Source organism: Symphalangus syndactylus, chromosome 5 (assembly GCF_028878055.3).
Source record: "Symphalangus syndactylus isolate Jambi chromosome 5, NHGRI_mSymSyn1-v2.1_pri, whole genome shotgun sequence".
NCBI lineage: Eukaryota > Metazoa > Chordata > Mammalia > Primates > Hylobatidae > Symphalangus > Symphalangus syndactylus.
Window position 1 is genome coordinate 86,361,492 of NC_072427.2, and position 26,330 is coordinate 86,387,821.

General features: G+C 57.5%; 1 protein-coding gene and 1 long non-coding RNA gene across 2 annotated transcripts; one reads left to right on the forward strand and one right to left on the reverse strand.

The window, feature by feature from the left end:
• The first annotated feature begins 7,092 nt into the window (after positions 1-7,092).
• Positions 7,093-21,492, forward strand: DNMT3L (DNA methyltransferase 3 like). Its single transcript, XM_055279866.1, has 12 exons — positions 7,093-7,141; positions 7,614-7,727; positions 8,039-8,083; positions 9,281-9,360; positions 9,444-9,556; positions 10,284-10,455; positions 12,469-12,556; positions 13,928-14,016; positions 16,318-16,393; positions 17,063-17,202; positions 18,894-18,979; positions 21,295-21,492. The coding sequence occupies exons 2-12, from the start codon at positions 7,622-7,624 to the stop codon at positions 21,461-21,463; spliced, it is 1,164 nt and encodes a 387-aa protein (XP_055135841.1). The 5' UTR covers positions 7,093-7,141; positions 7,614-7,621; the 3' UTR covers positions 21,464-21,492.
• On the reverse strand, positions 16,493-25,699 carry LOC134736820 (uncharacterized). Its single transcript, XR_010121170.1, has 3 exons — positions 25,563-25,699; positions 17,071-18,703; positions 16,493-16,883 (listed from the first exon to the last, which is right to left on the reverse strand). It is a non-coding gene; the product is annotated as an uncharacterized lncRNA (long non-coding RNA).
• Between the last annotated feature and the right edge of the window lie 631 nt (positions 25,700-26,330).

Genomic DNA, 26,330 nt, shown 5'->3' on the forward strand with positions numbered 1-26,330 from the left:
AACCTGCAGAAACTCACCCACACCCAGGACCGAGGTTGAGGTCAGGCCTCTGCCAGCCTGCCCGGCGGAGGTGCTGGTGGGTGTGGCCGCCACTGGATGGGCTCCCAGTGCCACTCACATTGCACCACTCAGGGGGAGCCCAAGGTGCCCACGCAGGGGTCTCCAAGGACTTCCTAGAACAGCGCCCCCTCCCTTCCACCCTCCACATCTTCCCTCTGCCCACCTGCTCACTGCCAGGGTAGGTGGCTCTCCCCTGCTGGGCCTTCCATCAGCACTGAAGGGTCGGCAGCGTGGCACCAGGGAACAGCCCTCTGGCACCCCCACCCCTGGCGTGGCCCCATCAGCACTGGGGTTTGTAGTAGGAGCTCTTGTTACCAAAGGGGTTAAAAACAAGCAGCAAACACAGGCGGCTCCACCGTAGTCAGAAAGCCCAGAACAAAAGGAAGGGAAGAAACCACCACAGGGCGTTGGGTGCTGACGGGAGCTTCCCACAGGGTCCGTCCCCATGAGGCACGGCAGAGGTGCAGGACAAGGAAAGGATCCAGAACGCATCGGCCAACCCTAAATCCAGAGTCAGACGGTGGCCCTGACAGAGGGAGGTGGGTAAGTGGGGTGTCCTCAGCAGGAGGCCCAGGGGGAGCCTGTCGTCTGGACCCGCACACGGCCACCTGTGCCGAGGGGCATCCTTACCCTGGGCCCATTGTGACAGTCCTCACCTGGGGCCCTGCCCATCTGGTGTCAACTCAGGTGCTCAGGGCTGTGCTGGTTTACAGGCTCACCCTGGGCAGGAAGAGCCCCCCACTCCGAGGAGGAGCCTGTGCTCAGAGGGGCCCCAGGAGCCTTCTATGCTGGCAGCCGCCCATGGCCCTTGGCACCAGAAAGGAAACCACTACACCCTTGGTCCCCTCCTGGCCCAGCCCAGCACCTGCTCTTCCTCCAGACCCCAGCACAGCTTGACTTCCCAGCCCCTCGTTGCTGGCCTTTTGCTGGGCAGCCAGTCCCTGTTCCCCCCCATGGAGGAACCCTCCCTCTGCCCAGCAGGCCTGCCTTCTGGCCTCACCCCTGTATCTCTGCAGGGTCCCCCAGCTATCCCAGGTTCCCAAAGAACCCACCCCAGCCCACTTGGCCTCGGGGCTGCAGCCCTGCCTGGTGGGTCCGCTTTTCCCCGAGATTTGGCTGGCTTTCTCCCAGCGTCTGCCCAGGGCCTGCCCTGGAGCAGGTCTGGACACACCCGCTGCATGGACAAGAGAAAGAACAGGGCTCCCTCAGCCTCTCCACCCGGCCAGAGACAAGGGGAGCAGGCCCCAGACGTGCTGATGGGTTAGTGCTGGGGAAAGGTGCCAACCCTTGAGTGATAGCCACGTGTGCAGAAAACACACAGGGAATCTCCAGGTCAGAGGGCCTCTGCAGGCACCCCCATTCAGGCAGCCTCAGCCCTGGCCCTGAGCCCCCAGGCAGACTCCAGCCATTCCTCAGCCCTGCCGGGTCTCTGGTGTGCTGGTCCTGAGCCACTGCAGGCCATGGAAGCAGGCACTGAGGCCAGGGTGCTCTGGTGACGTCCCTTCCACAATGTCCCCACCTGCTCCTGACCTGCTGAGGCACAGAGAATAGAGGAGAATGTGGCCTGGTTAGGGGCTGGAAGGGAGTCCTCTGAGATTAAGATGAAGGACAAAAGAACGGAAACTACCCAAATGTCCCTCAGTGGGGGCAGGTGAGAGACCAGGCGTCCCTCTCCACAGATGATGGGCCAGCCAGCAACGGGAAGCCGGGACCGAGTGCTCAGACTGCGTGGGGTCCAGCGTGCCACTGTTTAATCTGCATGCATAAGCATGGCTTCAGTTGTAGACATATGCATAGATTCATTCTGATGTTAAAATAGGAACTAGGCCGGGCACAGTGACTCACACCTGTGATCCCAGCACTTTGGGAGGCTGAGGCGGGCAGATCACCTGAGGTCAGGAGTTCGAGACCAGCCTGGCCAACATCGTGAAACACTGTCTCTACTGCGGCCGGGCGCGGTGGCTCACGCTTGTAATCCCAGCACTTTGGGAGGCCGAGGCGGGTGGATCACGAGGTCAGGAGATCGAGACCACAGTGAAACCCCGTCTCTACTAAAAATACAAAAAAATTAGCCGGGCGTGGTGGCGGGCGCCTGTAGTCCCAGCTACTCGGAGAGGCTGAGGCAGGAGAATGGCGTGAACCCGGGAGGCGGAGCTTGCAGTGAGCCTAGATCGCGCCACTGCACTCCAGCCTGGGTGACAGAGCGAGACTCCGTCTCAAAAAAAAAAAAAAAAAAAAAAAAAAAAAAAAAAGAAACACTGTCTCTACTAAAATTACAAAAATTAGCCGGGCATGGTAGCAGGTGCCTGTAATTCCAGCTACTCGGGAGGCTGAGGCAGGAGAAACGCTTGAACTCATGAGGTGGAGGTTGCAGTGAGCCGAGATCATGCCATTGCACTCCAGCCTGGGCAGCAAGAGCGAAACTCCGTCTCAAAAAAAAAAAAAGAGGCCGGGCGCGGTGGCTCATGCTTGTAATCCCAGCACTTTGGCAAGCTGAGGCGGGCGGATCGCCTGAGATCAGGAGTTCGAGACCAGCCTCAACATGGAGAAACCCAGTCTCTACTATAAAAAATACAAAATTAGCCGGGCGTGGTGGTGCATGCCTGTAATCCCAGCTACTCGGGAGGCTGAGGCAGGAGAATTGCTTGAACCTGGGAGGCGGAAGTTGTAGTGAGCCGAGGTCGCACCATTGCACTCCATCCTGCGCAACAAGAGGTAAACTCCGTCTCAAAAAAAAAAAAAAGAAAAAGAAAAACAAAATGAGGAAAGAAGTGGAAAGATACATCATGTTCCTAGATTTAACTTTTTTTTTTTTTTTGGCAAGGTCTCACTCTGTCACCCAGGCTGGAGTGCAGAGGTGAGACCACGGCTCACTGCAGCCTCGAACTCCTAGACTCAGTGATCCTCCCACCTCATTTTGGGTAGAGATGGGGTCTTGCTATGTTGCCCAAGCTGGTCTCCAACTCTTGGCTTCAAGAAATCCTTCCAGCTCAGCCTCCTAAAGCACTGGGATTACAGGTGTGAGCCCTTGTGTCTAGCTGGCTTTAATTTTTTTTTTTTTTTTTTTGAGACAAAGTTTTGCTTTTGCTGCCCAGGCTGGAGTGCAATGGCGTGATCTTGGCTCACTGCAACCTCTGCCTCCCACGTAACTGGGACTATGGGTGCCCACCACCATGCCCAGCTAATTTTTGTATTTTTAGTAGAGATGGGGTTTCACCATGTTGACCAGGCTGGTCTCAAACTCCTGACCTCAGGTGATCCACCTGCCTTGGCTTTCCAAAGTGCTCAGATTACATGCATGAGCCACGGTGCCCGGCCTGGATTTAACTCCTTGATAATATTTTTACAAGTCAGTTCTTCCTTAATTAGTGTGTAAATCTAATATCATTCCAATCCAATTACCAATGGGATTTTTCAAAGAACTTGATTTAATGTTCTTGTGGAAGGTGAGTGAACATGAGACAAGACAGTTCTGAAGACTGTCACACGGCGTGGGGTGTTTAAACATGGTGTAAAGCTACAGCCAACGTGGCAGGAGCTCCGAGGCAGAAACTGACACACCCCTGGAAGGAAGTGCAAAGCCTGAGACCCAGGCACCCAGAGAGGCAGGTGATTGACACACGGTTTTGAATGCATCAGGGAATGGAGGGCGTATTCAAAAGTGATCTCTAGAGAACTGGATAGTAATTCGCAAAACCCATGGCAAACACTAAAATTATTCCAATTAGAATTAAAACATAAAATGACTTAAATGAAGACATGAAATGATGAAATGGAAAAAACGAAATAAAATACCCAAAGAAAATAAAGGTGCATGCTTATACCATCTTGGGGTGAAGAGGAACTTTTTAAATGTGTTAGGAAGAATGGAAATCTAAAAAAAGACTCGTAGACAGGGCCAAGTGCAGTGGCTCACGCCTGTAATCCCAGCACTTTGGGAGGCCAAGGCGGGCAGATGACCAGATCAGGAGTTTGAGACCAGCCTGGCCAATATGGTGAAACCTTGTCTCTACTAAAAATACAAAAATTAGCCATGCATGGTGGTGCGCGCCTGTAACCCCAGATACTCAGGAGGCTGAGGCAGGAGATTCTCTTGAACCCGGGAGGTGGAGGTTGCAGTGAGCAGAGATGGCACCACTGCACTCCAGCCTGGGCAATAGAGGGAGACTCCTCAAAAAAAAAAAAAAAAAAAATTAGCCGGGTATAGTGGTGCATGCCTGTAATCACAGCTACTTGGGAGGCTGAGGTTGCGGTGAGCCAAGATCACATCATCGCACTCCAGCCTGGCAACAGAGCGAGACTCTGTCTCAAAAAAAAAAGAAAGAAAAGAAAGAAAAAAGAAAAAGAAAAACAGGCCGGGTGCGGTGGCTCACGCCTGTAATCCCAGCACTTTGGGAGGCTGAGGTGGGTGGATCATGAGGTCAGGAGATTGAGACCATCCTGGTTAACATGGTGAAACCCCGTCTCTACTAAAAAAAAAAAAAAAAAAAAAAAAATACAAAAAATTAGCCGGGCATGGTGGCGGGCGCCTGTAGTCGCAGCTACTCGGGAGACTGAGGCAAGAGAATGGCGCGAACCCGGGAGGCGGAGCTTGCAGTGAGCCGAGATGGCGCCACTGCACTCCAGCCTGTGCGACAGAGCGAGATTCCATCTCAAAAAAAAAAAAAAGAAAAAGAAAAAAGAAAACTGCCCCTCCTTGGAGTCAAAACCGGCCCCCAGGAATTCTCCCCTTTCCACTTGTGCTGGTGGGAACAGCCCCGCAGGGCAGGGAAGGTTGGGTGTGGGGCTGGGGTCAGGGGACAGATGGGCCTGCTGCACCCGCTGGCTCCTTCTCATCACTTTCAATCTCGTGAGCTCCTGAAAAACAAAGCTCTTTGGAATAAAAGGAGGAGAAAACAATCAAGGTCATTTACTCAAACACAGGGAAGTGATCTCACTGTCATCGTCAATATTCTCTCCCTTCACTTTTTTTCGTTAAAAAAAGTAACTAAGTTAGAACAGCTTTAAAGTTACACAAACCTTGAGGCTGTAGTCCAGAACTGCCACAACCCCCACCCAGCCCTCAGGCCGCCATGGACACTGTGGTTACCTGAACAAACCTGCAGACGCACCAAATTAGAGCCAACGAGCCACATTTTATTCAGATTTCCCACTCCCTGCCGCCCCTCTCTGTCCCGGAATCCATCCGAGATCCCACGTGAACACTTCATTGTCCCAGTGCCTCAGGGTCCCCCCCGCTGTGAGTTTCTCAGACTCCCCCGTTGGGCAGCCTGACAGCCCCAGGGAGGAGGGCTCAGGCACTGGGCCGCCTCTGCTGGGACCCAGCAGTTCACTCCTGGAGAGGCTGGGCAGTGGGTTGGGGGAGAAAGCCCCGGTGCAGGGCACCCACCCAGGTGAATCCTCCCGAGACGCTGGCCTGGGCCAGGGGCCAAGGGGCCATCAGGCTGCCCCTGTGTGGTCACCCCTCATGCAATACTTGCAGAAGGAAGTCCCCAGGCCCAGCCCACACTTCAGGGGGGTTACCTCCCGCAAGGGTCTTCTCCCACTTTCGACCACCACCATAAATGCCCTGTGGCTGCAGCCCTGCCCCGCGGTCCTCCGCCCCCTGCTCTGAAGCCCCCAACCTCCCTCCAACAAAGTCCCCCTTCCCAACCCACCCCACACCTCCCACAGTGCCCCTCTGCCCACCCCACACCTCCCACAGTGCCCCTCTGCCCACCCCACGTTCCTGCTCCCTTCCCTGCTTCCACCTTCCACCCCCACCCTGAACCTACCCCTCCCAGCTCCCCAACCCCCCACCTGCCCTGACGTTCCCCACTCAACACCCCTTACCCCACCCTCCAGGGCCTTCCCGGTTTCCTTCTCTGAGCCCCGACAGCTGCCCCCCAAACCTGGGGCTCCAGACTGAGCTCCCAAGCCCCGCTCCTGAACGCCCCTCCCTCTATCCCGCCAGAGGACCACATCCCCTGAACACCCCCATCTCCTCCTCACCATCTACCCCCACCCCCACTCCCATCCCCACCGACCCTGAGATCCCTAAGGCCCATCTCCACCCCATTCTCACCCCTATCCTGCCCTAAAGGCCACCTCCCCTGAAACCCCCATCCTCAGCCTCACACCCCAATTCCTACTTTCACCCCCTCCCTACCCTTGCCCCGAAACCCCTCCCTGCCCCTGAGTGCCCACCCTCACCCTATCATCACCCCCATCCCGCCAGAGGAACACCTCCCCTGAAGGCGCCCATCTCCAACTCACCATCCACCCCCACCCCCACTCCCTTCCTAATCCCCCAACAGATCTCCCTAAGCCCCGCCCTCCACCCACCCAACCTGCCCTGAGGGCCACCTGCACTAATCCTCATCCATCTCCACCCAGGGGGCCAACTCCACCTAACCCCCACCCCCGCCCTACCTCCACCCCTCCACCCTCCACCCTCATCCCTTTCTTCACCCTTCCCCTGAACCCCACCCCTATGACCTTCCTAAGCCCCACCTCTGAGCGCCCTGCCCCTACCCCACAGCCACCCCTATCCTTCACCCCACCCCAAGGGCCCCCCTCTACTGAAACCCCCCTCATCTGCCCCATCCCCAGTCCTCCCATCTCCACCCCTCCCCTGAACCCCATCCCCCACTGAGGTCCCTAAACCCCACCCCTCACTCCATCCTGAAGGCCCCATCCTCTGAACCCCAATCCCCCAGCCCCACTGAGCTCTTAACCCTCCCCACCTGAGTGTTCCCTTTCCCTGCCCCTCCCCCAGCTTCTTAGCTCCCCACCCCAAGTGACCCCCAGCAGCTCCTCGCCCCTCCCACTGCACACCGGCATTGAAGGGCTGCCCCGCCCCCGCCCCTCCCCGCCCCCGCGGGACACGCCCAGATTCTTCGCCCCCATAGCCTGGTGACCTCTGGCCGCCCGCTGTCCCAGGTGGGCCTGGATACTTCCAGCTCATTCTTTGCCTGCGCCGTCCCTCATTCCATGGCCCAGTCCTCCCCGGGGACCCCGAACCTGGAGGCCCCGGACCACTGGAACCTTGAACCCACCAGCTGGCTGTACCCGGAGCCGTGGCAACAGCCCTGTGAAACCCGTGAGTCTGTCTCCCACTCCCTGACCGTCCTGCCTTGGAGGGTGCGGCTGGCCAAGACCATCCCCAGGGGTCCCTGCTGGGCCTGGGGGACACTGTGGGAGGCTGGAGCATGGGGGTCCCTGAGGGGTCGAAGGCTGGGCCCAGAGGAAAGCAGGGGCTGCAGTGGCCATTGGCCCCAGGTCCCCATGAGGCCCCTGCCCTCTCCTTTCTGCCCCATCTTCCATGTTGTAACAGGGCCAGGCAGGTGGGGGGCACGCCTCAGGGGACCCTCGAGCCCCTCTCAGGGCTGGCACTGGCCTTGGCTGTCCTGCCCCTCATCCCTTCATTGGGCACGTGGGTGTCACTGCGGGGGTTCAGGTGGCCTGAGCTAGTCAGGGTCTGCTCAGCAAGCTGCTTCCTGTGCTGGGGTGCATCAGGGATCTGAGCAGGGGCTGACGGCTTTCTCACGTCTGTGTCCGTGTGTCCTGACGAGGCATCCCCATGGCGGACATCCCAGCCCTGGACCCGGAGGCTGAGCCCAGCATGGATGTGATTTTGGTGGGATCCAGTGAGCTCTCAAGCTCTGTTTCACCCGGGACAGGCAGAGGTGAGGGCTCATCTGCTTATTGGACCAGTCACTTAGGATGCTGACCCCAGGCCTGGAAGAGGTCTGGAGTTCCAGGCTTCTGGAGTATTCGTGCATTATTCAGACACCCGGCTGGGGCAGGAGGTTCCCCACCCATAGTCTTCCCCCAGGCATGGGCGTTTAACACACCAAGATAAGGTGTGAGGGCGGGATGGCAGGGGACCTCAGGCTCCTGTGTCTTTGGAAAACGAATGTGTGATGCTCACTTCCTGGCCGAATTTAAATTAAGAGATCAGAGGAAGAAGAAAGGAGCTACTTCTTATCTTTTCCAGATCTTATTGCATATGAAGTCAAGGCTAACCAGCGAAATATAGAAGGTGAGTGTTTGCCTGTTGGCCCACACCAGACAAAAGAGGCAGGGTGTAGTGGCTCACACCTATAATCCCAGCACTTTGAGAGACCAAGGTGGGAGGATCATTTGAGCCCAGGAGTTTGAGACCAGCCTAGGCAACATAGCGAGACTCTGTCTCTACAAAAAAATAAGAATAAAAATTAATCAGGCATGGTGGCATGCACCTGTAGTCCCAGCTACTCAGGAAGCTGAGGTGGGAGGATTGCTTGAGCTGGGGAGGTCGAGGCTGCAGTGAGCTATGATAACACCACTGCACTACAGCCTGGGTGACGGTGAGATCCTGGAAGGAGGCAGTGGACACCACTGTGCCACGTGTATCCCTTCTCCCCTCCCAAGGCCCCTGTAGCTTCATTTAAAGCATACAGTTCAATGTATTTTAGCTTATTTACAGAGTCAGCAACCATCATCACCATCTAGTTTTAGAAGGTTTTCATCACCCCGAAAAGAAAACCCATATCTAGTAACAGTCACTCTGAATTCCCCCTTCTTGCTTCCCTTCCTTTAATTCTAGGCAACCACTCCTCGACTTTCTCTCAACATAGGTTTGCCTTTCCTGGATCCTTTGCATTTACGTATGAATTTAGGATCAGCCTGTCAACTCCTGCCAAAAAGCCAGCTGGGATTTTGAGAGGGCTCTGTAGATCCACTTGGGGACTCATGCTATTTTAACAATATTAAGTCTTCTTCTTAAGACAAACTCTCACTCTGTCCCCCAGGCTGGAGTGCAGAGGCATGATCTTGGCTCATAGCAACCTCCATCTACCAGGTTCAAGCGATTTTCCTGCTTCAGCCTCCCAAGTAGCTGGGATTACAGGCACCTGTCACCATGCCCAGCTAATTTTTGTAGTTTCAGTAGAGACAGGGTTTCGCCATGTTGGCCAGGCTGGTCTTGAACTCCTGACCTCAGGTGATCTGCCCACCTCAGCCTCCCAAAGTGCTGGGATTACAGGCATGAGCTACCACACCCAGCCAATGTTAAATCTTCTGATCCATGAACATGGGATATCTTTTCATTTTGTTCCATCTTCCTTAATATCTTCCAACAATGCTTCTTTGCAGTTTTCAGTGTATAAGCCTCATATTTGTTTGGCTAAATTTATTCCTAAGTTGTCTGCTGCATTTGATGGCACTGGGAAAACTGTGCTTTGAATGTTTTCTTTAGACATCTGCATCTGCTGCGGAAGTCTCCAGGTTCACACGCAGCACCCTCTGTTTGAGGGAGGGATCTGCACCCCTTGTAAGGTAGGCAGAGAGGCTGGGGGTGACTCCCTCATGGCCTCAGAGCATGGATGACACAAAGCCAGCCTTGCTTTGCTCCTTCCAAGGACAAGTTCCTGGATGCCCTCTTCCTGTACGACGATGACGGGTACCAATCCTACTGCTCCATCTGCTGCTCCGGAGAGACGCTGCTCATCTGCGGAAACCCTGATTGCACCCGGTGAGGCGAGGGGCCTGCCCAGGGGGGTGAAGGGGCTGAGGACACACCCATCCTTTGAGCTACTCATTCTGGAGTGTGGGTGGATTTTCCTCCCAAATGGATGATTTCCCTGAGAGCTTCCGACTTCTGTCTCCAATGCATCATTTGGCGTAGAGCCCTGAGCTATGGGAGGCGGGTGTCTACGGTTGGCGATTGTGATTTTTCTTTTCGGTGTTGGTACTGCCACATCACTGTGCAGGGGAGCGATGGAAACCCCACACCCCAGGCTGCCAGTCATGACCGAGGTGACAGGGGCACCCCTCATTCGTCACTCCCCCGCCTCAGCTCCCTCCGTGGGTTCCTCTCCTCGGTCCTTCTGAGCCGTCCTCGTATTTACAGCTCCCCCCACCTCAAGTTCTCCCCCAGCTGGTGTTGCTACATTTGGTTTTGCTGGGAGTCCCTACACTGTTTCTGCAGGCTTGAGTTTGGGGGCAGACAGGTGGCTTAGGGGGTTCCTTGGATCTGTCATTGCCTGTGAATCCACCTCCCTGTCTTCTGCACCTGGCTCGGCTCCTGTCACTCTGCGTCTCTAGGAAGGACCGTGTCCCCCTTCCCAGTCCACCACCTGGTCTTCCCAAAGGGAGCTCCAGTGTGACTTCCCTCCAAAACAAGGCTCAGGCCCACCTCCGCCATCCTCGGGATAGGCGGGCTGTCACGTCTGCTGCTGTGGTTTTCTGTTTGGCCTTAGATGCTACTGCTTCGAGTGTGTGGATAGCCTGGTCGGCCCCGGGACGTCGGGGAAGGTGCATGCCATGAGCAACTGGGTGTGCTTCCTGTGCCTGCCCTTCTCCCGAAACGGGCTGCTGCAGCGTCGGAGGAAGTGGCGCAGCCAGCTCAAGGCCTTCTACGACCGAGAGTCGGTAAGGAACCCGTGGAGGGGCAGGACCCGGCAGCAGCAGGCCCTGACTTACGGCCTTCCCTCGGTTCCTGCTGCAGAATGCAGGTGCGCCGACGGGCACTACAGCTGCAGGCTCGGGAGCACACTCTTTCCTGGGTTCCACTGATAGTGGCTTCCACTCGATGGTGGCTTTGGGTAAACTGCTTTGGCAGTTTTGTTGCTTCCAAGCCTAGGAACGAGGCCCTGGTAGCAGATAGGAGAGGGGCTGGGAGAGGGTGGCTGGCACGTCTCAAAGTCCAGTCCTCAGGAGCAAATGCCTGGGCTTGTGCTGGCCAGGTGTGGGCCGTTTTGGGAGTCCAGCCGAGGAGCCGGGGGGCCAGCAGGAACCTCAGACAAAGGCAGAGAAGGTGGAATTGTGTCCCTCTGAGAGGGACACCCAAGTCTCCATCCCATACCTGGGAAAAACAGGGTTTTTGCAGATGTAATTTAGTTAAGGATCGCGAGGTGAGATCATTCCAAATTTAGGGTGGGCCCCTCAACGCAGCGACTAGTGTCACTGTAAGAGATTTGGGAAATGGAGACGAAGAAGACAGCCACCTGATGATGGAGGCAGAGACTGGACTGAGGCGTCCACCAGCCATGGGCGCCAGCAGCCCCAGGAGCTGGGGGAGAGGCCTGGCACGTCCTCGCCTGGCGCCTTCTAAGGGAGGCACGCCTGCTGGCACACCTTCACTTCAAAACCTCTGGCCTCCTGAGCTGTGAGAGAATAATTTCTGCTGTGCCAAGTCCCCTGGTCTGTTTTTTATTTTTTTTGTCTTTGACATGGAGTTTCGCTCTTGTTGCCCAGGCTGGAGTGCAATAGCACCATCTTGACTCACTGCAACCTCTGCCTCCCAGGTTCAAGCGATTCTCCTTCCTGCCTCCCGAGTACCTGGGATTACAGGCACCCGCCACCACACCCGGCTAATTCTGTACTTTTAGTAGAGACAGGGTTTCACCATGTTGGCCAGGCTGGTCTTGAACTCCTGATCTCAAGTGATCCACCTGCCTCGGCCTCCCAAAGTGCTGGGATGACAGGCATGAGCCACCGGGCCCAGCCCCTCCAGTCTGTTTTAATTTGCAGGCCAGCCACAGGAAGCTCCTATAGAAGGGGTGTGGCCCCCTATGAGGCGGCCAGCGGGGAGCAAGGGGCCCCTGAGCTGATCATGAAACTGCACTGGCCTCCAGCTCACATTTGTTAAGGCTGAACGAAGTCATCTCTCCCTGCCTAGCAAGCTTCAGCCTGCTCCGATTCGAAGGAAAGGGTCAGATGGGAAGGTATTTTATAGGAACAGAGCCTAGCACTCTGAAAGCCGAGGCCCCCAAGTTTCAGGCCTTGGGGGTTGGCCCTTTAATAGGGAGCACGTGAGGCCAGAGCTGGCTGTCCGCCTGGCCCATCAGGTTGGCAGGAGCAGGGAAACCACAGGCCTCACCTGCCCCGAGGCTCACCTCTCCCCGGCATCTCTGGCCTTGGGGCTCTCTTCCCCGAGGTTCTGGAAGCTGCCTGGGTGAGCAAGACCAGCCTGGCCAACATGGTGAAACTCTGTCTCTACTAAAAATACAAAAATTAGCTGGGCATGGTGGTACGTGCCTGTGATCCCAGCTACTCGGGAGGGTGAAGCAGGAGAACTGGGAGGTGGAGGTTGCAGTGAGCCAAGATTGCACCATTGCACTCCAGCCTGGGTGACAGAACAAGACTCCATCTCAAAAAAAAAAAAAAAAAAAAAAAAAAAAACCAGCAAACCCCTCCACACCTACTGTCTCTCGGCTGGAGACCGGTCAGAGCGGGAGACTGCTGGGGCAGGGGGTGGAGTTGGCCTTCCTGGGGGGCAGTGCTGGTCAGGACAGGCCCAGTCAGCCTCAGCAGGTGCGTCTTAGGTGTGTCTCCAGTGAGTCTCGAGTGAGTGTTCATCCAGGGAAGAATTTTCATTGTAACTCAAGGGCTCTGTAACCAAGTAGCCGGCACAATGTCCTGTTTTGGTTTTTTAATAAATAGGAGAATCCCCTTGAGATGTTCGAAACCGTGCCTGTGTGGAGGAGACAGCCGGTCCGGGTGCTGTCCCTTTTTGAAAACATCAAGAAAGGTGAGTCAGTGACATCCCAAAGATACACATGGAAAGATGCCTCCACACACCTGACTGCCCCTCAGGCCACCCTCCGGGGCTCCCCACCCCCTCCCCTAAGCTGGCCAGCTGCTGGTGTCCTGCACCCTTCCCCACCCTGGGCCCAGCTGACCCTGCACTGGGGCCTTTGGAAATGGCACTCGTCTTCTGGGCCCCGCAGGCACAGCCGAATCTATGAAGACACTCCCCCTCCTCTGGCCGTTAGGGATGGGTCCCGCTGGGACACCCACTAAGGCCCACAGTGTCTCAGAGCGGCCTCACGCGGGAGCACATATCTGCCCCATGCAGCCGACCAGGAGCCTGATCTCGCAGCACCCGCAGAGCCTGCCCAAGGTCTTGCTGCCCAGGCGGGGCTGAGAAAGCCGGGGCCTCCTCCAAGGCTGTTCCAGGGCTCTGCAGCTCACACCAGCTGCAGAGTGGAGTGGACTCCACCGCTCTGTGGATTTCCTAGCCAGATAGCCAGAGGTGACATCGCATCCCAGAAATGCCTGGGGCTGTAATACAGTCCTTGACGTCCTTGACGTCCTTTTTTTTTTTGAGGCAGAGTCTCTCTCTGTTGCCCAGGCTCGGGCTCGGCTCACTGCACCTCCGCCCCCTGGGTTCAACCAATTCTCCTGCCTCAGCCTCCCGAGTAGCTGGGATCACAGGCACGTGCCACCACGCCCAGCTAATTTTTGTGTTTTTAGTAGAGACAGGGTTTCACCATGTTGGCCAGGCTGGTCTTGAACTCCTGACCTCAGGCGATCCATCCGCCTCGGACTCCCAAAATGCTGGAATTACAGGCTTGAACCTCTGTGCCCGGCCGTACTTGACGTTCTTAAATCAATACTTGGCAATGTTTGCTTGTTTAGCTTGTTGTGAGACAAAAACCTCCAACCTTAATAATCCTGCTACATCATTAAAAAGATAAAGTTGGGCGGGGTGCAGTGGCTCACACATGTAATCCCAACACTTTGGGAGGCTGAGATGGGTGGATCATTTGAGGTCAGGAGTTAGAGACCAGCCTGGCCAACATGGTGAAACCCTGTCTCTACTAAAAACTCAAAAATTAGCTGGGCGTGGTGGCGAGCGCCTGTAATCCCAGCTACTCGGGAGGCTGAGGCAGGGGAATCGCTTGAACCTGGGAGGCGGAGGTTGCAGTGAGCCGAGATCGTGCCCCTGCACTCTAGCCTGGGCGACAGAGCGAGACTCCACCTCAAAACAGCAACAAAAATATAAAGTTGGCTCCTTAATGGTAGAAGCGTGCTCCGATCAGCCGTCAGCCTTTTCGAGTCCCTGTAGGGGCACAATCCACACTCACCCTCTGGGCCCTTCTGGTCTCTCCCCATCCAGAGCTGACGAGTTTGGGCTTTCTGGAAAGTGGTTCTAAGCCGGGACAGCTGAAGCATGTGGATGATGTCACAGACACAGTGAGGAAGGACGTGAGTACACTACCCAGAGTACACCTCACAGTGAGGAAGGACGCCGCACACCCTCAGACACTGCGGTGGGGGCAGGGGTGCGAGTGTCCTCAGAGGAAATGCCAAGGATGAGGCGGGCAAGGAGGCAGCGGCAGCGGCTGGGAGGAGCCCTGAACACACGGGGGCCTCTGGCAGCCCGGTGGGTGTCCTGGGTCTGGCAGGAGTCAGCCCCACCCCCGCCGGCCCAGCCACCACTGTGATGCCCCGAAGCGGAGGGCTGAGCAGCACGTTTTGGTGGTCCCAGCATTGCCCAGAGCCCAGAGCCCAGAGCTCAGAGCAGGGCAGTTGGGCAAACATCTTGTCCAACATCTTGAAATCCAAGGAGCCAATTTCCACTGCCTGTGATGGGGCGCTGTCGGGCAAGGAGGGGCTGAACCCCCACTCCACACTCTGAAATGAGTAGGCCGAGCCTTGACCTGGACAACTGGTCACTGTTGGAAAGCATCCTCCCGCTGTTGGAAGGAGGTGACACAGCTCCAGCTGTGCGTTCCCTCTGTGGGCCAGATTCCCCACTGACCTGGTGCCTTCCCATGCTGCCGTCAGAGAAGCATGAGCAGCCGCATGTGTACAGGTCTTTTGGGGGGTCCCGGCCTGGCACCAGCAGCCCCCCTCACCTCCGCTTTCCCCACCCCGCCATGCCCTTTTGGCACTCGGAGACCCTCAGGTCGCACCTGCCGTCAACAGTTAGGTTTATCCACTTGCTACATCGGGGAAGGACACAAAAGGATGCTCCGGAGGCACGAGGAGTTTGGGGCTAATGGGAGTCGAGCTGTTATATGATTTGAGGGGGTCCAGGGAAGTGGGGTCCATTGTAGGCTGGTGCTATCGGGAGACGGGGTTCTGATATTTGACTGTCTTGTTTAGTTTTGGGGAGCTTTTTTGTTTTTTGTTTTTTTTGAGATGGAGTCTCACTGTGTTGCCCAGGCTGGGTTGCAGTAGCACAATCTGGGCTCACTGCAACCTCCGCCTCCAGAGTTCAGGTGAGTCTCCTGCCTCAGCCTCCCAAGTAGCTGGTATTACAGGCACCCGCCACCACGCCCGGCACAATTGGTTTTATACATTTCAGGGAGATGGGAACTGCAGGTAGAATCAGAAAACAGTACACGGGCCGGGCGCGGTGGCTCACACCTGTAATCCCAGCACTTTGAGCTCAGGAGTTCAAGACCAGTTTGAGCAACTTGCTGAAACCCCATCTCTACCAAAACTACAAAAAAGTTGGCTAGGCATGGTGATGTGCACCTGGGGGTACTCAGGGGGCTGAGGCAGGAGGATTACTTGAGCCCAGGAGGTAGAGGTTGCAGTGAGCCGAGATCTCGCCATTGCACTACAGCCTGGGTGACAGTGAGACCCTATCTCAAAAAATCAATCAATCAATAAATCAATACATAGAAGATGTGCATTGGTTCAGCCCCAAAAGGCGGGATATCTTGAGGCTTACAGGTTATAGGTGGGTTTAGGGATTCTTTAGTTGGCAGTTGGTTGAAAGAGTTAAGCTTCGCTTAAAAACTCGGAGTCAGTAGAAAGGAATGCCTGAGTTAAAATAAGGAGGTCTGCTGTCTGTCGTGTGATGCCATAGCAGAGTCACAATATACCGGGTCAAAAACACCCATTCCACAAGCTTTTGTGGTTTGTAAGGTGTGATTCCCCTACGCTCCTTAGAAAGAAATTTGAGCAAGAAAAAATAAAGGCAGAATTCAGTCCCCAAGTGCGCCGGGCGTGGTGGCTCACGCCTGTAATCCCAGCACTTTGGGAGGCCGAGGCAGGTGGATCACGAGGTCAGGAGATCGAGACCATCCTGGCTAACGCGATGAAACCCCGTCTCTACTAAAAATACAAAAAAATTAGCCGGGCGTGGTGGCGGGCGCCTGTAGTCCCAGCTACTCGGGAGGCTGAGGCAGGAGAATGGCGCGAACCCGGGAGGTGGAGCTTGCAGTGAGCCGAGATTGCGCCACTGCACTCCAGGGCCTGGGCGACAGAGCAAACCTCCGTCTCAAAAAAAAAAAAAGAATTCAGTCCCCAAATGCATGGCACAGAGTCTTCACCTTAGACCCGGAGCGTTCTCCTCTGGGCTCCAGGCAGGCAGCCCCTGAGGCTGGTGGTGGCTGTGGAAGGCTCTGCCCTAGTGGGTTCCACTCCTCGGCTTGCCCCGGCCTGTGGGCCCTGCGAGCTGAGCAGGGTCTGCCCTGGGATCATCTCGTGCTACTGTACATGACCTTGCCCACTGCTGCTGCCTCTCAGTGCCCACGCCCCTCTGTCCTGCAGGTGGAGGAGTGGGGACCCTTCGATCTTCTGTACGGCGCCACACCTCCCCTGGGCCACACCTGTGACCGTCCCCCCAGTGAGTGATGCTTCAGTTCTGGCAGCCTGTCCCCACCACCCTTGTCTCCTCTCCTCTCTCCTCACACCTCCATGCCAGGGCAGAAACTGCAGATTGTCAGCATTTTTCAAAAACAGCTTTATCAAGGCACCACTGACATACAGTAAGTTGCATGCATTCAGCGTGTCCGACTGGATGAGTTCTGAGCTAGCTCCACACCCATGCACCCCTCATCATGAGCAACAGAGTAAGCGTCCCCATCACTGCAGGCTTCCCTGTGCCCCCCAAGCCTCCCGCTGACCCCGTGCAGCCGCCAGCGTGCCCACATCACTGCAGCTCATGTGTCCTCTGGAGCTTCCTCTAAAAGGCGGTATTTGTGTCTCGGCATGCACTCTGCGTCAGCTCCTCCCTCGGGGTTGCCTGTCTGTCTCTTCCCAAATCTAGGCCTGCCTGGGGGAGGAGGGGTCCTCGCATCTCTGTGGCCCCAGCACTGGGCAGGGCTCCATTGCTGCTGGAGGTACAGGGGCAGGGGGGACCCCTCAGACCCAGGCTGGTGCATCCCCTAGACCCCCTCAGCCCTGCTCTCAAGCCCCAGTTTCCTTAGGCTCCCGCCCAGATGCACCTGAACAGCGCCTCCATTACCAGCACCCCGCAGACCCCCCTCAGCCCTGCCCCCTCACCCCACTCCAGGCTGGTACCTGTTCCAGTTCCACCGGCTCCTGCAGTACGCACGGCCCAAGCCTGGCAGCCCCAGGCCCTTCTTCTGGATGTTCGTGGACAATCTGGTGCTGAACAAAGAAGACCAGGATGTCGCGTCTCGCTTCCTGGAGGTGTGTGCAGGGCTGCGTGGGCCTCCCTCTGACCCCTGCCCACGTGAGGGAGGGGCTTTTCAGTCTACACCCCAGGCTCTGGGCCTGGCTCCTTGCGGCCCCTGGTTTCCAGGTGTGTACAGGGCCCAGGAGAGCTGCTGTGCAGTCCAGGCAGGGACCGTGGCCTGGGACACGAAGCCCCTTCAAGGACAGCATTAGAGGGCAGTCCCACCTCACACCACTCCTGTGCTCACAGAACACAGCCTCAGGGGCTCACCTCCTGCCCCTGCCCCCTCAGTCTCCACACACGCACGTGCACGTCATACCACACACACCCACAGGTGCACACACTGCAGTGTGCATGTGCACAGTCACTGTACACATGCACCACACACAGGGACACACTTGCCACATACACACAGGCACACTACGTGCATGCATACTCACACCACACACATACAGCCTTTTCTTCACACATCTGAATCCTGATTGTCAGAGCAGCCACTTTTGGACTCAGTTGATGGGTCCCCTCTGGGGCTGATGGGCCGGGTGTTCCAGACACTTCCAGGGTTGGGAAGGGACGGCCACACCTCAGCCACCGGAGACAGGCGTGAGGCTCAGGAGGGGGAAGTTCCTCATGCTCTCAGGTCCCATGGAGGGGCCACAACCAGCAGGGGGCCCGACTCACCGAGTGGGCAGCACCTGTGGGCCGGAGCCTTTGCTGGGGGTCCAGGCGGGGTCGAGGTTCCTTTGGGGCTGGAATCTCATGGAGTGGCTGGAATGCAAATCCAGCTATTCGGAAGGGGAGCAAATGCCATGAGCTGAAAATCACAAGGTCTGCTTTTAGAACAGGAGACTTTGTTTCTGTAAAGGGGCACAGCCTGCAAGGCCCTGTCCCCCAGGCTGGGAAGCACAGCCTCCGCCAAGACCAGAGGAGCCAGGACGAGACACTTCGAAGGGGAGGGGTGGCTGGGGCAGGAGCTCCGTGCTGACCATGCTGACTGGGTTGGCTAAACCTGTGCAGAAGGTTATGGAGGAGAGGTGAATATTCATGAGGGGGGTCCTGCTGCATGCGTACTAAACAAACATGCGTGTAACATACGACCTGTGTTCACTCTGAAGTGGAGTCTTAACATGTCAGTGTGTCTCAATGAGGCCCTAAACCTCAGGTCTTCTCAGGACACAGGCACTCAGGTGCGCAGCCTCTGTAAACCGGCCGGAGCCAGTCCATGGTTGGGGTCCCTTATCAGGAGGAGGTTCCTGAAGTCAGTCTCCTGCCCAATCAGAGCTGTGGTCATGGCTGTGGAACGTGGTCAGTTGGCATCTGCGGGTGGATGAGCTGCAGTTGTTTGAATCTTGCTCATCGCGGGGCCAGTGCGTGTTTAGCCGCTGCAGAAAAAGAAGCAGCTGTGGCGTGAGAGCAGAGTCCGTCCTCTTGGTGTAGGGTACGCGGCTCGACCTTTGCCCGGTGTGGCCTGAGGTCCTGTTTGTAATTTGATATCTTATTGCCACAGAGTCTGTTCTGTCAGTTTAAAGTAATTAATTAGCATTTTTCTCCAAAGATGATTTATAAGGAAAAAGGACGTAGGGAACACAGTCAGGCTAGAAAGTCCATTGACCACTCAGGGCCGTTGGCGGCTGAGGCCAGTGGGCCTGTGGGGGGCACTTACTGTCCAGGTCCCCTGACCCACAGCCGACCCTCCCGCCCCCAGATGGAGCCAGTCACCATCCCAGATGTCCATGGCGGATCCCTACAGAACGCTGTCCGCGTGTGGAGCAACATCCCAGCCATAAGGAGGTATTTCCCGGGCTGCTGAAAGCGTTCAGGGTCAAGGGGAACATGGACCCAGAAGCGGGGCTCACTGAGGAAATGGGGTCTGTCTAGCAGAGCCAAGCCCAGAGCAGCCTCTGTGCCCCGGTGGGACTGCGGTTGGCCTTTGGGGCCACCCTGAGACCCTGAAGGCACCGAAGCCTGAGGATGCCCCTTTCCCCTTGGGGAGCTTCTCCAGCACTGGCTCTCAGCTTCTCGGGGTCCAGCCCCTGGACACCCATATGTGCCATGGCGGCCTGGCCCTGGATCGGCTGCAGCCCCCAGGCTTTCATTCCGTGTGGCCTCCCCACTTCCCTTGCACACTCACAAGCGCATGCGTGCTCACACTCAGCCACACTCACACGACTCACTTGCACACTCATCCACACGCCTGTGTGCTCGTGTGCACACACAGTCATCCCCACAGTCAAATCCTCATCCACACACCCACATGCTCCCTCAGTCACATGCTCACACAAGCACACTCACGACTAGCACGTGCATCCACACGTTCACATGTGCTCACAGTCACACAGGCACACACGCATCAGTCTCACCCACCCACACGCTTGCACCCCCTACGGTGCACTCCTGGGCTGCCCTCCCCACCTTTTGGGGCCTTGAACACACGGCCCCACCCCACGCGCCCCCTCTGCGGCTGAGCACCCCCTCCTGCTGCCCCCACGGCCTCTCCCAGCTGCCCCCGTCCCTCGACAGCCTTTCCAGGCAGCCCAGACTTCACGCCCTCCAGCCAACCGCCCATCCATCCCCTCACTCCCACACTCGCCTGGCGTGCCTCGCTCATACGTGCATTCGTGTGGAACGAGCGCTTTCTGGCTCAGCTGAGTCATGTCTCCTCCTGCCTGAGAGTGAGTTCTGGAAACTTATTCCCTCTCACCTCCCATGTCACCATCGAGGCACGATCCTGTTGCCTGGCACCTGCCAAGGCATGACACCTGCAGGTCCTGCTGGCCTGGCCTCCCCTGGATTTGAGTTTGGGTGGGGCTGAGCTGAGCCACTTTTCCAGAATGCTTTCTCTTCAGAAGCCCTCTCACCTGCATGCCGGCCTTTGCACAACCTCCCCCTAATCCTAAGCCTGTTCCCTGCCATGTCACTTCCTGGGAGGCCATGCCAGGCTCTGCGAGGCTGGGTGAGCGGGGGTGAAGGTGGGGACAGACCCAGCAACACCTGTGTGCATTACAGGCCATGCCTCACCTGCTGCCTGGCCCCCGGAGGCTCCATGCGTCCACACAGCAGTGACAGAACAGGGCCCCATCAGGGTTCTTAAGTGGCAGGTGCAGCCAGACCCAGGGTTGCAAGGCTGCTCCACAAAAGGCGCCTCCCTTCACTCCAGTGGCCACACCTGCGGTCCCTGCAGGCTTGGGCCGTGGCTGGCAGCTGCTTCTTCCCAGGCCCCCTTTCTGAGCAAGGCCTCACAGAGCTCCTCACAGGGTTTCGAGGGCTGGATGCACCTGAGCCGTGATCCTGGGGTCACCTGGTTCCCAGAAGGAGGCTGGCAGTTCCTTCCCACAGGTTTCCCTCCCAGGCTCCTGGGTGTCTCAACAGTGACGTCGGAGACACCCACTCACTGAAAGGAGAAATCGTTTTGCAGAGGTGGCCACCATCACCCCCAGGATGGTTAAGGACAGTCCCCACTGCCCTAGGGAGGGTGCCTGAGGAGGAGAAGGAGGGGGACACTGTATCTGGCACTTCACTCGCAGCCTTCACCCCAAAATAAACAGATGTTCCTGGCCTCCAGTGGGGCGGCTGGGAGCAGGAGAGGGGGTGTTGGTGCCCAGTCTGCAAAGCCTGTCTTCCTCGAGGGCTCCTCACAGCAGGCTGGCAGGGGACCTTTCCTCTCCCCCGTTGCCCTCCTGCGCCCAGGGCTGGGGCTTCCGGCACAGGCAGCCCCAGGAACCCAGGGGACGGCCTTTGTGATGGAATGGCCAGAGTCCTGTCCTTTCCTCTGCGGGCGTGCTGCCCAGGGACGGTGACATCCTCTAGCGATGGCCCTGGAGCTCGCTGTTCACACAGAGTGACCCCCAGCCTGCTTCCCAGGGGACCAGCCCCCGGCCGGGGGAGGCAGGAGGCAGAGGAGTCATCTGGTCCCTTGCTGTTCACTCCACCTCCATGAGAAAAACTCCCAGAATCAGGCGGGGGTTCTGGGGGGGTCTTAGGCACCTGGGACAACTGAGAGGCAGGCTGTTCCCCTCACCCCCTCGCAGCGATTCCTTCCCAGCCCCATCTCCGGGCCACCTTGTGGGCGCTGCGCTTGCTCAAAACCTTCCCTCCTCTGCTCTCAGCGGCAGGCACTCGGCTCTGGTTTCAGAAGTGGAATTGTCCCTGCTGGCTCAGAACAGGCAGAGTTCGAAGCTCACGGCCAAGTGGCCCACCAAGCTGGTGAAGAACTGCTTTCTCCCCCTAAGAGAATATTTCAAGTATTTTTCAACAGAACTCACTTCCTCTTTATAAATGAGTCACTATACTGTGAAAAAGAAAAAGACTTTTCCTAGAGCAAAGGCAACTTTCCTCACATTGTCTCTTTCCTCTTCGGATTCTTGTTTTATTTGCTCAGCTCTGGTTTTTTTGCGTCGTCACTGCGGACCCACGTTCCGCTGGGTTCTGGAGACTCAGGGTCTCTCCCCCATCATGCTGGCTCATGGGACCGGGCGAGGCCCGCGCCGCTGCACACAGGACCACACATGGTGGTGCGCGTTGTACTTCCCGAAAGCATTTCTGTGTTCTAGTTGAGAAGTTCAAGTATATTATAAGATAGTTATTGGTCACGTCTGGTGTTTTATGTATAGGCACAGCCATCTGTCACCCTGCAGGGCGTGGGGTGTAGGCCAGAAGTGAGCAGGAGACGTCTTCGGAGCGCCTGCGCCGTGTCCCGCATGATGCACTTTCTGCCGGGGCCTTCCCCATGAGACCGCTACCCTGATTGTAGCTGCACCAAACAGGCTAGACCTTTGCAAAGTACAGGACCTCAGCCTTGGCAGGCAAAGGAGGGACCTGCTTGGCCTGCGGAGGCCAAGGCCAGATCCACACACAAAGGATGTCACTTTGGGGTCCTACCCCAGGTGGTGTTGCTTGCAAAAAGCAGGGCTCCTCCTGGCCCTCGGCAGTCTGAGTCTGAGTGAGGATAAACCCCGCAGAAAGCTGTGCCTCAGGCTGGGCTCGAATCACAGGAAATGAATCTTACAGGGGAACTTTGGGGTCTGCACTGGGACTATTAGTGGTATGTAAAATGCTTTGTAGAAGAAAGGTTAAAATTGGACCCTTTGAAGGTTAAAAATGTGTATCTGGAAGTAGAATAGAAGCCTTCACTTGAATTAACATGGCTGGATGCCTCTCCCATCTTGGGACAGTCCTGGATGCTTACGACACACGTCTCATGTCCAGGGATGAATTTAGCAAGCTCTGTAATGACCCCGGGGGCTCCTGAAGCCACAGAGGGAGCACAGATGAGGGCATCCAAGTGCAAATGAGCCCTCTGGGGAGGCCGTGCTTGAGCTGACACATAAACGGGGTTGAAGCCATCGTGAGCCCATGGGCACGGGCCAGGCGGGGTGGTGAGAGCTCCAGACAGGGCGGGCTGGGCTCAGGCTGCGTCCACCCAGGGAACCAGTGTCATGGGCCCAACATAACTCGTGTTCAGTTTCTGTGAGGGCTGCTTCAAAGCAGGAGTCCAGGGCGCTGTGAGGGGCTTTCTGCCACCCAAAATGCACTTTCCTTCTTTTGTTCTCTCCTCAACACTCAGAACTGTCCACGCTACCTTGAGATTCTCTGTATTTTATTTTAAATTTTTATTTTTTGAGACAGGGTCTAGCTCGTCTCCCAGGCTAGAGTGCTGTGGCACAACCACAGCTCACTGCAGCCTCCATCTCCTGGGCTCAAGAGATCCTCCAGCCTCAGCCTCTGGAGTAGCTGGGACTACAGGTGCATGCCAACATGCCCTGCTATTTTTTTTTTTTTTTTTGAGACGGAGTCTTTCTCTGTCCCCCAGACTGGAGTGCAGTGGTACGATCTCGGCTCACTGCAAGCTCCGCCTCCCGGGTTCATGCCATTCTCCTGCCTCAGCCTCCCGAGTAGCTGGGACTACAGGCGCCCGCCAACACGCCCGGCTAATTTTTTGTATTTTTAGTAGAGACGGGGTTTCACCGTGTTACCCAGGATGGTCTCGATCACCTGACCTCGTGATCCGCCCGCCTCGGCCTCCCAAAGTGCTGGGATTACAGGCTTGAGCCACCGCGCCCGGCCAGTGCCCTGCTAATTTTTAAAAATTATTTGTAGAGATGGGGTCTTGCTCTGTTGCCCAGGCTGGTCTCAAACTCCTGGGCTCAAGTGATCCTCCCACCTTGGCCTCCCTAAGTGTTGGAATTACAGGTGTGAGCCACTGTGCCCGGCCTTCCAAGCATGCATCATGACCCCATGCTCAGCCAAACAACCCTCCAAAGGATGCCCATGTCCCCATTCCCGGATCCTGTGAATGTTACCTCATGTGGCAAAGGACGGACTTTGCTGACGGGATTAAATTAAGGTGGGAGGCCTCCCTGGACCATCCAGGTGGGTTCTACGTGTCATCCCAAAGGTCCTCATAAGAGAGGGGCAGAGTGAGGCTTGACCACACAGAGAAGCCACAGGGCCACTGAGGCGGAGGCTGGAGCAAAGCACAGGGATGCCTGGGCCACCGGGAGCTGGGAGAGGCAGGTAGGATGCTCCCCTAGCGCCTCCACCAGGCAGGCTTCCACTCTCCAGGGCTGAGAGAGAGTAGATTGCTGTTGTTTTGAGCCAGCAAGCGTGAGGTCATTAGTTCCAGCACCCGCAGGAAACGAACCTACAGTCATGCACCACATAACAACCTTCGGTCAACAAGCAATGCCACAGTGCTCCCATATCACAACGCGGTATTTTTACTGCACCTGTTCTATGTTTAGATGGCTTTAGATACACAAATACCAGTGAGTCACAGCTGCCTACGCCATTCAGCGCAGTCACCTGCAGCGTAGGCTTGTGGCCCGGGAGCAGCAGGCTGTGACACCAGGGCCGGTGTGTGCCCTCGGTGTTCACACAAGGACAAAATCACCTAAGGACGCATTTCTCAGAAGGAATGTATCCTTTTCGTTAAACAATGTATGACTGCTCCCCGAAGAGAAAAGATCTTCCTTGGACCAGAAGTTGAGTTCTCAGCATCAGCGGACGCCCATGCTGTCAAACACAGGTTGCTGTGCCAGACCCCAAAAGGACCAGGGCCTGCAGGTTCATCAAGGAGGAGATCAGAAGACCCCCACGCCCTCGAAACGGCAGAGCAGGGTGGCCTGGGGCTAGGGGCGTCGGGCAGCTGCTTCCTGCTTAAGCACTACCACTTGCACCCAGAGCCTCGAAGCCCATGCTGCACAAATAGGATTCCTGCTTGGTTCCCAGTTGGCCCCGGACACTGCCAAGGGGCCCTCTCTCCACACCCCTAGAACGAAAGCCTATCCTACCCGCCCAAGAAAAGGTCACGGTTGAGGGGAAAACGAAAACCTTCCTTTGACTACAGGAAACTTCTCAAGGGTTTTTCTGTTTCTTCATCTAAACCCATCTAAGTGTTGTGACCCATGTGCCGGTGTGCTGTGTGCGCTCACTTACAACAACCCCATTCATGTATATGTCACAGATCAGGGGATGCAGGCACCAAGGGGCTAAGGAACTTTCTGAGGTCACACAGCTCCGGAGTTGGGATCTGAACCAGCCACCGCTTACCGTTGTCTCCGAGGTTCCTGGGCTGGTCCTGGCGCCCTCCCCCACGGCCGCCTCGGCCTGCCTCAGTGTCCCCTTCTGGCCCAGCTGCCTTCCTGCCCCCTGCCTGGCTGTGCCCTCCACGCGCGTCCCCTCTCTCGGGGGGGCCTGCCCGCAGCACTTGGCTTGCTGGGGTCTCTGGCGTCTGCCCGGGAAGCAGAGCCTGGACCTACCCCCTCGGCCACAGCACGGCGGGCCCTGCGGGGTCTGGACCCACCGACAGGGCACCTTCCCTTCGCCGCCGCGGATGACCGGCCGCGCTCTTGGGAGACCTTAATTTGGGAGGCTCTGCTCCCCCAGGACCCATTCCCCATCCTCCCACAGCCCCCACGCGGTATCCGGGGGCCGTCCCCCTCCCCGCAGTCCCGCGGGTGGAGGGCATTCAGGTGCGCCCGGCCCTTGGGGTGGAGCGCCCGGCCCGGCGTCAGCTAATCCGCGCGGCGCAGCCCGGACCTCCGCTGCAGGCCCAGAGGCGCGCGGATCCCGGCCGGTCAATCAGAGGGGGCCTCCGGAAGGAGGTGGTGCTGCCCGCAGCCCGCCCGCCCGGCTCACCTGCGCCCTCCTCACCTGCGGGGCCATGCGGTCCCTTACCACCAGCCGCCCGCCCCGGGGCGAGGAACCTCAGCCCCCTACATCGCCACCCCACCAGCATCGCCGGTCCTAGCCGGCGTCCCTGAGCGTGTCCCGGGAAGCGCACGTCCACGCTGGCGCTGGACCGGGTTTTCTGGCTCCAGGGACTGGACTCGTCCTAAAGAGTCCGGCTCAGATGGGGTTACGCGCCTCACCTTACCCGCGTGCGGACGGTCAGTGCCTCCGCCCTGCACGCCGCGGGCCCTGCCCAGCTCTTCCCGCCGGAGGGCAGGTGGCCCCCGCCCCGCCCCTGCCAGGCGCGCGATTTTAAATCCCCCCAACCCCCATCTCTCAGCGGGGCCTGGGAGGGGGAAGCCGCCCGGCTTCAGGGCTTCCTGCGCCCTCGCCGCTGCTCTATCTGCCCTCCCGCCGCCGTCCGCCCTACCCCCCCGGCCCGTCTCTTCCGCCTTCTTATTTTGTGCCTGGGCTCTCTGCTCCGCAAAAATGTTGACTTCCCACGGGCAGAGGTTTCAGAATTTTTTTTAAGCTTTTGTCCACGGCGTTCTCTACATCTTGGTTGAAGGAATGGCAGCCTGCGGGGTGCCGTCTGGGGCCCCCGTCTCCCGGCGCTTCTCGCCTCCTCCACGCGCAGGAGGCGGTGGGGATCCGAGCCTCAGAGCAGAGGCGGGGGCTCCGGGAGGAGGGTGCCCCGCTGCCCTGTCCAGCAGCCTCACCCAGGCCCTTCCGGAGGTGCCTCTGCAGAAAGGGAGTCACGTCCCCCCGGGCCCCACCTGGCTTGCAGGGATCAGGGAGGGAGGGCGGGGTGGGCTGGGTGCTGTGGGGAGGGAGCAGGGACCCTGGGTCCCACCCTCGGTTGCGTGGAGCAGCCTTTCCCAAACCAGCTGCCCCAGACTCCAAGCCAGACGCCACTGCCAAGGCTGAGGAGCCCAGAGCCGCAAAGCTGCCTCGGTTTCTCGGCGGGGGATCC

Bases quoted from the DNA above. Each gene is read 5' to 3' on its own strand.
- DNMT3L (XM_055279866.1), top strand. From the start codon at position 7,622: ATGGCGGACATCCCAGCCCTGGACCCGGAGGCTGAGCCCAGCATGGAT. The intron at 9,557-10,283 runs GTGAGGCGAGGG...GTTTGGCCTTAG, and splicing joins GGAAACCCTGATTGCACCCG to ATGCTACTGCTTCGAGTGTG. The intron at 10,456-12,468 runs GTAAGGAACCCG...TTTAATAAATAG, and splicing joins CCTTCTACGACCGAGAGTCG to GAGAATCCCCTTGAGATGTT.